The sequence below is a fragment of the Chiloscyllium punctatum genome, chromosome 28 (assembly GCF_047496795.1).
Source record: "Chiloscyllium punctatum isolate Juve2018m chromosome 28, sChiPun1.3, whole genome shotgun sequence".
In the NCBI taxonomy this organism is placed as follows: domain Eukaryota; kingdom Metazoa; phylum Chordata; class Chondrichthyes; order Orectolobiformes; family Hemiscylliidae; genus Chiloscyllium; species Chiloscyllium punctatum.
In genome coordinates, this window is record NC_092766.1 from 19,813,687 (window position 1) to 19,828,136 (window position 14,450).

Consider the following 14,450-nt stretch of genomic DNA (forward strand, 5'->3'; position numbering starts at 1 on the left):
TAATTGGGGAGATGCTGAGCAGTAAGTGGGCGGTTTCTCCTGGATGTTGGGGTAATTGGGGAGATGCTGGACAGTAAGAAGGCAGGTCCTCCGGGTGTGGGGGTAATTGGGGAGATGCCGGGCACTGAGGGGGTTGGTTCGTCCGGGTGTGGGGGTAATTGGGGAGATGCTGGGCAGTAAGTGAGCGGGTTCTCCCAGGTGTGGGGGTAATTGGGGAGATGCTGGGCAGTGAGGGGGCAGGTCCTCCCGGGTGTGGGGGTAATTGGGGAGATGCTGGGCAGTGAGGGGATGGGTCCTCCCGGGTGTGGGCGCAATTGGGGAGATGCTGGGCAGTGAGGGGGCAGGTCCTCCCGGGTGTGGGGGTAATTGGGTTGATGCTGGGCAGTGAGGGGGGTGGGTTCTCCTGGGTGTGGGGGTAATTGGGGAGATGCTGGGCAGTGAGAGGGCGGGTCCTCCCGGGTTTGGGGGTAATTGGGGAGATGCTGGGCACTGAGGGGGTGGGTTCTCCCGGGTGTGGGGGTAATTTGGGAGATGTTGGGCACTGAGTGGGCGGGTCGTCCCGGATGTGCGGGTAACTGGGGAGATGCTGGTCAGTGAGAGGGCGGGTCCTCCCGGGTGTGTGGGGGTAATTGGGGAGATGCTGGGCAGTAACACGGCGGGTCCTCCCGGCTGTGGGGTTAATTGGAGAGATGCTGGGCAGTAAGACGGCGGGACCTCCCGGATGTGCGGGTAACTGGGGAGATGCTGGGCAGTAAGACGGCGGGTCCTCCCGGCTGTGGGGCTAATTAGGGAGATGCTGGGCAGTGAGGGGTTGGGTCCTCCCGGGTGTGAGGGTAATTGGGGAGATGTTGGGTAGTGAGGGGGCGGGTCATCCTGGATGTTTTTGGGTAATTGGGGAGATACTGTGCAGTGAGAGGGTTGGTCCACCCGGGTGTTGGGTTAATTGGGGAGATGTGGGGCAGTGAGAGGGTGGGTCCGCCCGGGTGTTGGTGTAATTGGGGAGATGCTGGGCAGTGAGAGGGTGGGTTCTCCCGGTTGTGGGGGTAATTGGGGAGATGCTGGGCAGTGAGAGGGTTGGTCCACCCGGGTGTTGGGTTAATTGGGGAGATGTGGGGCAGTGAGAGGGTGGGTCCGCCCGGGTGTTGGTGTAATTGGGGAGATGCTGGGCAGTGAGAGGGTGGGTTCTCCCGGTTGTGGGGGTAATTGGGGAGATGCTGGGCAGTGAGAGGGTGGGTCCTCCCAGGTGTTGGGGTGTTGTGGGCGGCACGGTGGCACAGTGGTTAGCACTGCTGCCTCACAGCGCCAGAGACCCGGGTTCAATTCCCCCCCGGGTGTTGGTGTAATTGGGGAGATGCTGGGCAGTGAGAGGGTGGGTCCGCCCGGGTGTTGGGGTAATTCGGGAGATGCTGGGCAGTGAGGTGGCGGGTCCGCCCGGGTATGGGGGTAATTGGGGAGATGCTGGGCAGTGAGGGGGCGTGTCCTACAGGGTATGGGGGTAATTGGGGAGATGCTGGGCAGTGAGGGGACGGGTCCTCCCGGGTGTGGGCGCAATTGGGGAGATGCTGGGCAGTGAGGGGCGGGTCCTCCCGGGTGTGGGAGGAATTGGGGAGATGCTGGGCAGTGAGGGGGCTGGGTCCTCCCGGGCTTGGGGTAATTGGGGAGATGCTGGGCAGTGAGGGGGCTGGTCCTCCCGGGTGTTGGGGTAATTGGGGAGATGTTGGGTAGTGAGCGGGGGGGTCATCCTGGATGTTTTTGGGTAATTGGGGAGATACTGTGCAGTGAGAGGGTGGGTCCTCCCGGGTGTTGGGGTAATTGGGGAGGTGCTGGGCAGTGAGAGGGCGGGTCCTCCCGGTTGTGGGGGTAATTGGGGAGATGCTGGGCAGTGAGAGGGTGGGACTCCCGGGTGTTGGGGTATTTGGGGAGATGTGGGGCAGTGAGAGGGTGGGTCTGCCCAGGTGTTGGGGTAATTCAGGAGATGCTGGGCAGTGAGGGGGCGAGTCCTCCCGGGTGTGGGGCTGTTTGGGGAGATGAAGGGCAGTGAAGAGGCAATTCCTCCCGTGTGTGTGAGTAATTGAGGAGATGCTGGGCAGTGAGGGAGCAGGTCCTCCCGGGTATGGGAGTAATTGAGGAGATGCTGGGCAGTGAGAGGGTGGGTCCTCCCGGGTATGGGGGTAATTGGGGAGATGCTGGGCAATGAGGGGGCGGGTCCTCCTGGTTGTGGGGGTAATTGGGGAGATGCTGGTCAGTGAGGGGGCGTGTCCTCCAGGGTATGGGGGTAATTGGGGAGATGCTGGGCAGTGAGGGGACGGGTCCTCCCGGGTGTGGGTGCAATTGGGGAGATGCTGGGCAGTGAGGGGGCGAGTCCTCCTGGGTGTGGGAGTAATTGGGGAGATGCTGGGCACTGAGGGGGTGGGTTATCCCAGGTGTGGGGGTAATTAGGGAGGTGCTGGGCAGTGAGGGGGCGGGGTCTCCCGGATGTTGGTGTAATTGGGGAGATGCTGGGCAGTGAGAGGGTGGGTCCTCCCGGGTGTGGGGTAATTGGGGAGATGCTGGGCAGTGAGAGGGCGGGTCCTCCCGGGTTTGGGGGTAATTGGGGAGATGCTGGGCACTGAGGGGGTGGGTTCTCCCGGGTGTGGGGGTAATTTGGGAGATGCTGGGCACTGAGTGGGCGGGTCGTCCCGGATGTGCGGGTAACTGGGGAGATGCTGGTCAGTGAGAGGGCGGGTCCTCCCGGGTGTGTGGGGGTAATTGGGGAGATGCTGGGCAGTAACACGGTGGGTCCTCCCGGCTGTGGGGTTAATTGGAGAGATGCTGGGCAGTAAGACGGCGGGACCTCCCGGATGTGCGGGTAACTGGGGAGATGCTGGGCAGTAAGACGGCGGGTCCTCCCGGCTGTGGGGCTAATTAGGGAGATGCTGGGCAGTGAGGGGTCGGGTCCTCCCGGGTGTGAGGGTAATTGGGGAGATGTTGGGTAGTGAGGGGGCGGGTCATCCTGGATGTTTTTGGGTAATTGGGGAGATACTGTGCAGTGAGAGGGTTGGTCCACCCGGGTGTTGGGTTAATTGGGGAGATGTGGGGCAGTGAGAGGGTGGGTCCGCCCGGGTGTTGGTGTAATTGGGGAGATGCTGGGCAGTGAGAGGGTGGGTTCTCCCGGTTGTGGGGGTAATTGGGGAGATGCTGGGCAGTGAGAGGGTTGGTCCACCCGGGTGTTGGGTTAATTGGGGAGATGTGGGGCAGTGAGAGGGTGGGTCCGCCCGGGTGTTGGTGTAATTGGGGAGATGCTGGGCAGTGAGAGGGTGGGTTCTCCCGGTTGTGGGGGTAATTGGGGAGATGCTGGGCAGTGAGAGGGTGGGTCCTCCCAGGTGTTGGGGTGTTGTGGGCGGCACGGTGGCACAGAGGTTAGCACTGCTGCCTCACAGCGCCAGAGACCCGGGTTCAATTCCCGCCCGGGTGTTGGTGTAATTGGGGAGATGCTGGGCAGTGAGAGGGTGGGTCCGCCCGGGTGTTGGGGTAATTCGGGAGATGCTGGGCAGTGAGGGGGCGGGTCCGCCCGGGTATGGGGGTAATTGGGGAGATGCTGGGCAGTGAGGGGGCGTGTCCTACAGGGTATGGGGGTAATTGGGGAGATGCTGGGCAGTGAGGGGACGGGTCCTCCCGGGTGTGGGCGCAATTGGGGAGATGCTGGGCAGTGAGGGGCGGGTCCTCCCGGGTGTGGGAGGAATTGGGGAGATGCTGGGCAGTGAGGGGGCTGGGTCCTCCCGGGCTTGGGGTAATTGGGGAGATGCTGGGCAGTGAGGGGGCTGGTCCTCCCGGGTGTTGGGGTAATTGGGGAGATGTTGGGTAGTGAGCGGGGGGGTCATCCTGGATGTTTTTGGGTAATTGGGGAGATACTGTGCAGTGAGAGGGTGGGTCCTCCCGGGTGTTGGGGTAATTGGGGAGGTGCTGGGCAGTGAGAGGGCGGGTCCTCCCGGTTGTGGGGGTAATTGGGGAGATGCTGGGCAGTGAGAGGGTGGGACTCCCGGGTGTTGGGGTATTTGGGGAGATGTGGGGCAGTGAGAGGGTGGGTCTGCCCGGGTGTTGGGGTAATTCAGGAGATGCTGGGCAGTGAGGGGGCGAGTCCTCCCGGGTGTGGGGCTGATTGGGGAGATAAAGGGCAGTGAAGAGGCAATTCCTCCCGTGTGTGTGAGTAATTGAGGAGATGCTGGGCAGTGAGGGAGCAGGTCCTCCCGGGTATGGGAGTAATTGAGGAGATGCTGGGCAGTGAGAGGGTGGGTCCTCCCGGGTATGGGGGTAATTAGGGAGATGCTGGGCAGTGAGGGGGCGGGTCCTCCTGGTTGTGGGGGTAATTGGGGAGATGCTGGTCAGTGAGGGGGCGTGTCCTCCAGGGTATGGGGGTAATTGGGGAGATGCTGGGCAGTGAGGGGACGGGTCCTCCCGGGTGTGGGTGCAATTGGGGAGATGCTAGGCAGTGAGGGGGCGAGTCCTCCCGGGTGTGGGAGTAATTGGGGAGATGCTGGGCACTGAGGGGGTGGGTTATCCCAGGTGTGGGGGTAATTAGGGAGGTGCTGGGCAGTGAGGGGGCGGGGTCTCCCGGATGTTGGTGTAATTGGGGAGATGCTGGGCAGTGAGAGGGTGGGTCCTCCCGGGTGTGGGGGTAATTGGGGAGATGCTGGGCAGTGAGAGGGTGGGTCCTCCTGGTTGTGGGGGTAATTGGGGAGATGCTGGGGAGTGAGGGGGCGGGTCCTCCCTGGAGTGTGGGGGTAATTGGGGAGATGCTGGGCAGTGAGAGGGCGGGTCCTCCCGGGTGTGGGGGTAATTGGGGAGATGCTGGGGAGTGAGGGGGCGGGTCCTCCCTGGAGTGTGGGGGTAATTGGGGAGATGCTGGGCAGTGAGAGGGTGGGTCCTCCCTGGAGTGTGGGGGTAATTGGGGAGATGCTGGGCAGTGAGGGGGCGGGTCCTCCCGGGTGTGGGTGGAGGTTGTGGAGGTGAATGGGCGGGGCCTGTAATCTGGGCCAATCCGGGGATAGCGCGGAAAAGTGACTTCCGGCAGCGACCGGAAGTTCTCTCATCGGTGCGTGGATTCGAATGTGAGCGTGGGAGCGAGACAGAGGAGAGATAAAGGTAAGAGTGTTTTCACAGAGAGAGGGCAGGAAAGGTACGGGTATTGTTATTTAGAGAGAGAGAGAGAGAGAAAAAGAAAGAAAGAGTGAGAGTGAAAGGAAAGTGAGACTATGGGAGAGAGAGGCAATAAAGTAAAAATATTGAAATACCCAAAGGAGAGAATGATCCAGCAGGCTCAAAGAACTGAAAGATCCGCTTCTGCTGGTTTGTGTAACTTCCCTGGTATCCTCTGCTCTCATACCTGCCCTGCTTGGTGTTACTGCCATTCAGTAGAAGCTCAGCAGGCTTTAAGCAGCCCTGGACTGGAACAGTGCTGAAGGTCAGTAAATAATGAGTCTGCACTGCGAGAAAGGCAGGCAAAAGTTCAGGGCCACAGTTGACTCACATAGTCATGGTGGGGCTGAGCTACTGCTGTGTACAGTTTGGTCATGCAAACACCAGATTATCAACGGGTAACAAACAGACTGATAGTCGACTAGTTTGCAGATGATATAGAGTGATAAGGTGGGTGACAGTGAGGGGTAAGTTTTTGTGTTACAGGAGATGTATCAGGAGGAAGTGAGACTCTGCAGACTGATCTCCAGCATCTGAACCAGCGCCACACTTTTCAAACACTGATTTCCAGCCTCGGAAAACGTCTGTCTTCCCACCTATCTGCTCCATCCTCTCCTCTGGGAGAAAGCAAGGCGTGCAGATGCTGCCCTCTCCTCTGACCTATCCATATCATCTCCCACCTGCATATTGCCTTCCCACCTACCTTCCACCCCTGCCCCCATTTATCTCTCAGACCCCTTCCTGATGAAGGGCTTATGCCCAAAACATTAACTCTCAGCTCCTGAGATGCTGCCTGACCTGCTCTGCATTTCAATGAGGTAAATGCATCAGCTTGGGAAGAGCAGTGGCAATGGAATTTGACACAAAGTGTGAGGTGATACACTTTGGAAAAGCTACCAAGGTGAGAAAAGTACTGAATGAAATTGGGAAGCTCCAAGGAACAGGGGATCTTGGGGTTCTTGTCCACATATCCTTGAAAGCAGCGGAACAGGTTAAATGGTAATTATGAAAGCATATGGGACGTTTGTCTTTGTTGGTTATTGTAGACTACAAAGGCAGGAATATTATGTTGGAGCTGGATATGTGAGCAGCAGCTACATGAAGGCTGTGATTGCACTGAATGGGTGCAGAGAAGATTCACTGCAATGCCACCAGGGATAGAGTATTTTAGCTGTGAAGAGCGGCTGGACAGGCTTGAATAGTTTTCTTTCAAGTAGAGAAAGCTGAGGGGGACCCTTTTGAAATCTATAACAACATGAGGGCATAGTCAGTGTGAGTGGGTAGTAGCTGTTCCCCATAGTTGGAGAGTCAATAACAAGTGTGCACAATTTTATGGCAAAAACTTTAGAGGAAAATATTTTCTCCCAATATCTGGTTGGAACATGGAATCCCTCTGCCTGGGAAGGTAGTTAAAACAGGAAATCGCTCCCAAACTTTAAAAAAGTACTTAGATGAACACTTGAAATGTCATAATATTCAAGGCTATGGGCAAAGTGCTGGAACATGGGATTCATTTCTGTGTAGAATAGTCTTTAGTTTGAAGGGCCTCTTCTGAACTGTATGATTCTGTGTTTGATGTATGTCTCCAGGAATGTGATAGATGTTAGAGAGTTCATTCAATTCAGCCTTCAGATGATGTTTAATCTGAGCTGTAATTAATTCCCCCTGACCCTGGCCTCAGTCAGACTCGTGCTATCAATTGCCAGAGCTCTGCTTAATACAACGTTTGTTCACTCTTGGAGTTGCAGCTGCAGGACCTGGTGTCTCTGTACAGATTCTGTCTCAAACTTTGTCCCTCATCTGATTCTTGGTGAAGCCTTTATCTGTTCCCATAACCAATTTCTCTTTGGGGCTATCCATACCTGCCTTTTCCCCCTCTCCCCCGGTCTGGCCGATTTGGCTCACTCAGTGCCCCTGTTGATTTGTGTTGCTCTATTTTCTCAGATGGCTGTGCTTCGTTTCTATAAGAGTCCAACTGAGCTGCCACCTGTCGACCTGGAGGTCCTTCAATCTGGAAACCCTCATGTGGGGAGGATTGAGCACATCAGCTGGGAACTGTGCTTCAATGTAAACTGGACAGGTCAGAGTGGTATTATCGTTGTGCTGGGCAGGGATGTGTGTAAAGTTTGGTTTGGGTCTGTTGCTGAACCTGGACCTGGACATGTATTCAGAAGCAGGAGATGGCTCTCGGTCTATTGATTGCATTAAATGAAATTGTTGTTTATCCATTACCTATCTCCATAGATGTTGATTTGATCTGCATGACTAACACGTTTTGATAAAATAAATCAATAACTTGAAATGAATGATTCTATTCTCCCTGCGAGGAGATTCGGGCAGCACAACTTAGGAAAGATATGTTGGCCTTGGAAGGAGTACAACTTGGGTTTACAAGAATGATACCTGGACTTCATGGGTTAAATTATGAGATTACACAAATTAGATCTATTTCTTTCAAATTTAGAATGTTAAGTAATCTGAGTGAAGCCTTCAAAATATCAACAGGAAAACACAGGATAGATCACGACAAATTGTTTCCACTTGTTCGGGATTCTAGAACCTGAGGCACAGTCTGAAGACTAGAGCCAGATTTTTCAGAAGAGATGTTATGAACCATTTGTATACACAAAGGTGGTAGATGCTTGGAAATCTCTTCCACAAATGACACTTGACGGTAGTTCGGTTGTCAATTTTAAATCCTAGGGTCACAGTCATAGTGCCATACAGCATGGAAACAGACCCTTCAGTTCAGCCAGTTCATGCTGAAAATAATTCCAAACTAAACTCGTCCCACCTTCCTGCTCCTGGCCATATTTCTTCCAACCTTTCCAACTCATATACTCATCTAAGTGACTTTTGCATGTTGTAACCATGCCCACATTCACCACTTTGTCAGGAAGTTCACTCCATAAGTGAGCCACCCTTTTTTTCAAAGAAAAAAAAATCCTCTCATGTATCTTGTAAATGTATCTCCTTTTACTTTAAAAATGTGCACGCTCGTCTCCAAATCCCCCATGCTAGGGAAAAGACACTTATCATGCTCCTCGTGATTTTATAAATCTCCATAATCTTAACCTCCTATGCTCCAAAGAAAACATCCCAGCCTATTCAGCCTTTCTTTATAACTCAAACCTACCATACCTGGTAAATCTCTCCTGAGCCCTCTCCTACTTAATAATATCTTTCCGATAACTGGGCGACCAGAACTGGGCATGTTACTCCAGAAGAGGCCTCACCAATGTCATGTACAGCCTCAACATGACTTCCCTACACTCCAAAGGACAGAGCAATGAAGACATGCGTGCCAAACGCCTTTTTAGCCATGCTGTCTGCATAGGATGCAACCTTCAAAGAATTATGTACCTGCGCCTCTAGGTCTGTCTGTTCTACAACCTTACCCAGGTCCATATCATTAATTGCATACGTTCTGCCCTTGTTTGTTTTACCAAAATGCAATACCTCTCATTTATCCAAATTAAACTCCATCTGCCACTCCACAGACCCAATTGATCAAGATCTCTTTGTAATCTTATATAACTTGTTTTGCTGTCCACTATACCACCAATTTGGGTGTCATCCACAAATTTGCTAAACGTGCCTTCTATATTCTCATCTCAATCACTTATAAAAATGTCAAACAAGAGATGACCCAGAAACGATCCCTGTGGAACAATCATGGTGACCGGTCTCCTGTCCGAAAGGCAACCCTCCACTGCCAATGAGCCAATCATGTATCTAACAGGCAAGTTCACCTTGTATTCCACGTGACCTAACTTTACTAACCAATCTACCATGCAGAACCTGTCAAAGACTTTATTGAAGTCCAAATAAACAATGTGTACTGCTCTGCCCTCAATGTTTTTGATAACTTCCTTTAAAAAAACATGAATCAATTTTGAGACATGATTTTCCTCACACAAAACTGTGCTCACTACCCCTCATCAATCTTTGCCTCAATGACTGTATTCCAATCTTTTAAAATTACCTCCAGCAATTTATCAGCAACCAAAGTCACACTCACAGGCTTATAGTTCAGTGGTTTCTCCATTACGACCCTTCCTAAACAAAGGCACAACATTAGCTAAGCTCCACTCATCAGACATCTCATCTGTAGTTAAAGATGATGCAAATATTTCTGCAAGGGGCCTTGCAGTTTCCTCCCTTACTTCCCATGACGTTCTTGAATGCATCAGACCAGATCCCAGAGATTTATCTACCTTTATGTTCTGAAGACCTCCAGAAGTTGTTCTTCTGTAATAAGAACTGTTTTTAAAACATCTATATATTTGTGTTCTCTAGCATCCATTTCTTTCTCCACAGTAAAAACTGATTTAAAATATTCATTGAGTATATTTCCCATTTCCTGTGGTTCAACACAGACTACCTCGTTGAACTCCAAGGGGTTCTACCCGTTCTCTAGTTACCATCTTACTGTTAATATACTTGTAGAATCCCTTAGCATTGGCAGAAAAGGTTTTGGATAATTCAATCTCATTTCCCCTCTTTGCTTCCATGATTTTTTTTTCTTAAGAATGCCTCTACACTCTTTATATTAAGAAATTCAATTGAACCTCGATAGACAATGTTTTGTTCAGCAAAATTATCCAGGGAAATGTGCTGAAGGCAGGTGTATGGAGTTGGGCCACAGATTAACAGTAATCTCTTTGAATGGCAGAACAGGTTTGAGGGGTTGAATGGTGTACTCCTGTTCCTTTATTCCTTTGATCTCCTGGCCTGTATGAACATAGAATAATGCAGCACAGGAATGGGCCCTTCAGCCCATGATATTGTACTGAACATGATGCCATGAAACTCATCCCTTCTGTCTGCCCTTGGTCCATATCCCTATACATATTCATATGCTTATCTAAAAGTTCCTCAAATGCCCTTTAACATATCTGCCTCCTCCACCAACCCTGACAGTGTGTTCTAGACTACGACCACACTGTTCATAAGAGCAAAACTTGCCTTCACCTATCCTTTGGAGTTTATTTCCCCCCTGCCCCACACCCATCCCCCTATCTTAAATGTGTGAATCAATCTTCATCTGTGTTGGATGTTCTTTCCCCGTGAGACAAACCCCAAGCGATCCCCTAGAGATTTTCATTCAGTTCAAATCTGTGAGCTCTGATAATGTTTGCTGCCCTTTCTCACAGGTGCTACACCCCCCAGTCCACAGGACAGACAGAAGCTCACCTGGATTCTGCAATCCCCTTTCAGTTCTCAGACCATTTCCACTGAGCCCTTCCTGAGGAAGAGTGATGGGGACATGCTGGTGGAGATTGGGCCAAGGTGAGCCTGGAAACACAAGTCTGTTGTTGGGTGCATTTGGAAATTTGTGAAGGAGGAGGTGGGGCCAAGCAACACTGAACAGGAGAGGTCCCTGTTTTCCACTGGGGGATGATTTTCCCTAGACTTCAGATTAATGGACACTTGGGGTTGTGATGAGGTAGGGAATCTATAGTTTGTCTGTGGTTTCTCTGGGCCTGTTGTGGTTTTGGATTTCAGTCTTTGTACACGAGATAGTTTGTGAATTTTACACATTTCAGATTGAACTTCTCGACAGCCTGGTCGACCAATGCTGTGTCAATCTGCAAGTCCATTGGTTTGACAGCGGTGGACCGTATTGAGTGCTCCCGTCGATATCTCCTGAAGGTGAGAGGAATGAGACTTGAGGAGTGAGGTGGCAGTATCACTAAGCCAGTAATCCAAAGGTCCAAGCTAATAGGAGCACAAGTTGAAATGCTACCACAGTGGATGGTGGAACTTCAACGCAAATGTGGAATTGAAAGCTAGTCTCAGTAATTCATCAATTGAATTACACTTCACAGTGAATTCAAGCGCCATCATTTCCAGAGTCATCAGAAAAGTTGAGTTTAAAAAGTACATAGATTTCTGGAAAGTTTCATCTTGCACCCCTAGGTTGACAGGAAACATGGGCCAGGCTTTTATATCTAACAAGAAATGAGATTAATTACAAATAATTAGACGTAGCTGCAGAACAACAATTATGAACCATCAGCACGCAACTCTACCAGTAAAAACAGTAACCACCTCCTACAAACATCCTCGTTAGAAAGAGATGGGGGAAATTAATGGGTGTGCTGGACGCGAGGGAAAACTTGGAAAGCAGTTCACAGGATCTGCTAATGTTGTGTAGAAGCAGGCCTTTCGGCACATCGAGTCTGCACTGACCCTCTGAAGAGCATCCCATCCAGACCCATGCCCCTACCCTCTCTCTGTTATCTTGCATTTTCCATGACCTATCCTGTGAGAGAAAACCAGAGCACCCGGAGGGAATCCATACCGACACTCAGAGAATGTGCAAACTTTTGTGCTGCTCAGATGCTATTTCTCAGTCCCCCTTCACTGGATTCTTTCTCTGGTTGTCAGAAGGCATAGGCTGGCAGGTTCATATTTATGAAAGGTTTCTGACTTGTTAAAAATCACTGTTTACAGCAACCGGTAAAAGATAATACGCTGGTTTTCTTCCAGAATAATGTTTTATACTAAAGGGAATGAAAATAGCTCCTGCAGCTGGAGAGACATGATGACTTTTCACTGTCTTGTTCAAAGCACTACGCTGTTCAGCTACCTGGGAGCCAATCACACAGTTAATTGCAGCCAGAAGGCCTTAGTCATCAAATAACTGGTTCACTAATTGACAGATCTTTTATTTACTTGTTGGCTGTATCTCTGTAATTCCCATCCCTGAGCTCCAGGTCATCTGCTAGAACCAACATAAGTGTAAACAGTGTTTGAACTGAGTATCAGGTTACTTTTAAACAAGTGCAGTAACTCTTCAGCAATCTTTGGTTTGTAAAATTGTTCTTCTATTTTTAATCCACAATCAAAAACACCTAGGACATTTGTCATTGATATCACATCCTTTCGCGATGGTAATTTGCCATCCTTACCTGGTCTAGCTGGCATGTGACTCCAGACCCACCGCAACATGGTCAATTCTTTGCTTCAGCCTTGAAATAATCGAGCAAGCCACTCACCTCCAGTGCAATTAGGAATGGGCAGCAAACCTTGCCAGCAACACCCAAATCCCTTGAGAAACTGAAGAAAAACAAATTTGCTATCATGTACCCAGGCAGGTGTATTTATTAATGACTTGGATGAGGGAGTCGAAGGGTGGGTCAGTAAATTTGCAGATGATACGAAGATAGGTGGAGTTGTGGACAGTGAGGAGGGCATTTGTCGTTTGCAAAGGGACTTAGATATGATGCAGAGCTGGGCTGAGGAGTGGCAGATGGAGTTCAACCCTGCCAAGTGTGAGGTTGTCCATTTTGGAAGAACAAATAAGAATGCAGAATAAAGGGTTAATGGTAGGGTTCTTAGTCAGGTGGAGGAACAGAGGGATCTTGGGGTCTATGTACATAGATCTTTGAAAGTTGCCACTCAGGTGGATAGAGTTTGTAAGAAGGCCTATGGTGTATTATCGTTCATTAGCAGAGGGATTGAATTCAAGAGTCGTGAAGTGATGTTGCAGCTGTACAAGACTTTGGTTAGGCCACAGTTGGAGTACTGTGTGCAGTTCTGGTCGCCTCACTTTAGGAAAGATGTGGAAGCTTTGGAGAGGGTGCAGAGAAGATTTACCAGGATGTTGCCTGGAATGGAGAATAGGTCGTACGAGGATAGGTTGAGAGTTCTCGGCCTTTTCTCGTTGGAATGGCGAAGGACGAGGGGTGACTTGATAGAGGTTTAGAAGATGATCAGAGGAATAGATAGAGTAGACAGTCAGAAACTTTTTCCCCGGGTACAACAAAGTGTTACAAGGGGACATAAATTTAAGGTGAAGGGTGGAAGGTATAGGGGAGATGTCAGGGGTCGGTTCTTTACCCAGAGAGTGGTGGGGGCATGGAATGCCCTACCCGTGGGAGTGGTAGAGTCAGAATCATTGGCGACCTTTAAGCGGCATTTGGATAGGTACATGGATGGGTGCTTAATCTCGGATAGAAGTTCGGCACAACATCGTGGGCCGAAGGGCCTGTTCTGTGCTGTATTGTTCTATGTTCTATGTGTAGCCCTGCTGATCAGTCAGGCTGATGTCTCCTGAATGCATACTGGACAATTAGATTCATACTCCCTCCTTCTCCTCCTGTTATATTCACTGATGGTCCCTGGGATGGCAGGTTCCTCAGTTGAGGAGAGATTGAATCAACTAGACCTGTAGTCACAAGCATTGAGAATAACAAGGTTATCTGCCTGAAAAGAATAAAATTCTGCCAGGACAGACGATGCAGAGATGGTTTTCCTGGGTGGGATGTGTCCAGAACAAGGGGGTGAAGTTTCGGAATAGAGGTAAATCATTTTGGACTTGAAACTTCTTCACTTGGAATGCAATGAACCTGAGAGATTCTCGACCACAGAAGACAGTAGAAGTGAACATAGTTGCAGAAGTCCACTGCTTAGAACATAGAACAGGACAGCACAGGTCTTTAGTCCTCCTAATGCCAATGACATTTTCCATATATATTTTATCCATCTATCTAAACTAAGCCCAGCTCCCTACACATGGTCAGTATCCCTCCATTCCATTCCTGTTTGTGCTACTGTCTAAATGCCTCTTGAATGTTGCTATTGTATCTGCAATGCATTGCAGGAACGTGCCACTTGCCCCTCACATCTTTAAACTTTACTTCTCTCTTTAAATTTCTGCCCCTGATTATGTAACATTTCTACCCTGGGAAAAAGATTCCAACGATCCACCCTATCCATGCCTTTCAAATTTATATACTTCTATCAGGTTGTCCCCTCAGCCCCCCGACTCGAATGAAAATAACCCAAGTTTGTCTCTCCTTCTAGCTAAACCACTCCAATCCAGGCTACATCTTGGTAAACCATTGTACTCTCTCCCAAACCTCCACATCCTTCCTATCATGTGGCAACCAAAACTGCAGGTGTGCCTACCTAAAGTTTTGTACAACTGCGACTTGACTTGTCAATCTTTATACTCCATGCCCCAATCAACAAAGGCAAGCATGTCTTACACCTTCTTTACCAAGTTATCCACTTGTTTTGCCATTTTCAGGAGCTGCGGACTTCCATCCAAGATCCCATTGTATATCAATGTTTCTAAGATTCCTGCCATTTAGTGTATATGCTCCTGTTGCACTTTTTAAAAATTGCATCACCTCATACTTCTCCAGATGAGACTGCATTTGCCATTTCTCCTCCCAACCTTCCAACTAACCTATATCTTGCTATATTCTTTGACAACCTTCCTCACTGTCCACAATTCCATCAATTGTCTGCAAAATTACCAA

General features: G+C 50.2%; 1 protein-coding gene across 3 annotated transcripts in view; it reads left to right on the plus strand.

Annotated features, from left to right (window-relative positions):
- Nucleotides 1–5,052: 5,052 nt before the first annotated feature.
- The window catches only part of pfas (phosphoribosylformylglycinamidine synthase), an 81,267-nt gene continuing 71,869 nt past the window's right edge, over nucleotides 5,053–14,450 (plus strand). For 2 of the 3 annotated variants that reach the window (XM_072549016.1, XM_072549017.1), the window contains exons 1-4: nucleotides 5,053–5,121; nucleotides 7,120–7,255; nucleotides 10,332–10,467; nucleotides 10,725–10,830. In XM_072549016.1, the coding sequence (XP_072405117.1) occupies nucleotides 7,120–7,255; nucleotides 10,332–10,467; nucleotides 10,725–10,830 (378 nt within the window). In that variant the 5' untranslated portion in view covers nucleotides 5,053–5,121. Of the gene's footprint in view, nucleotides 5,122–7,119; nucleotides 7,256–10,331; nucleotides 10,468–10,724; nucleotides 10,831–14,450 lie in introns of those variants that run through there. The other variant, XM_072549018.1, reaches the window with a different exon arrangement.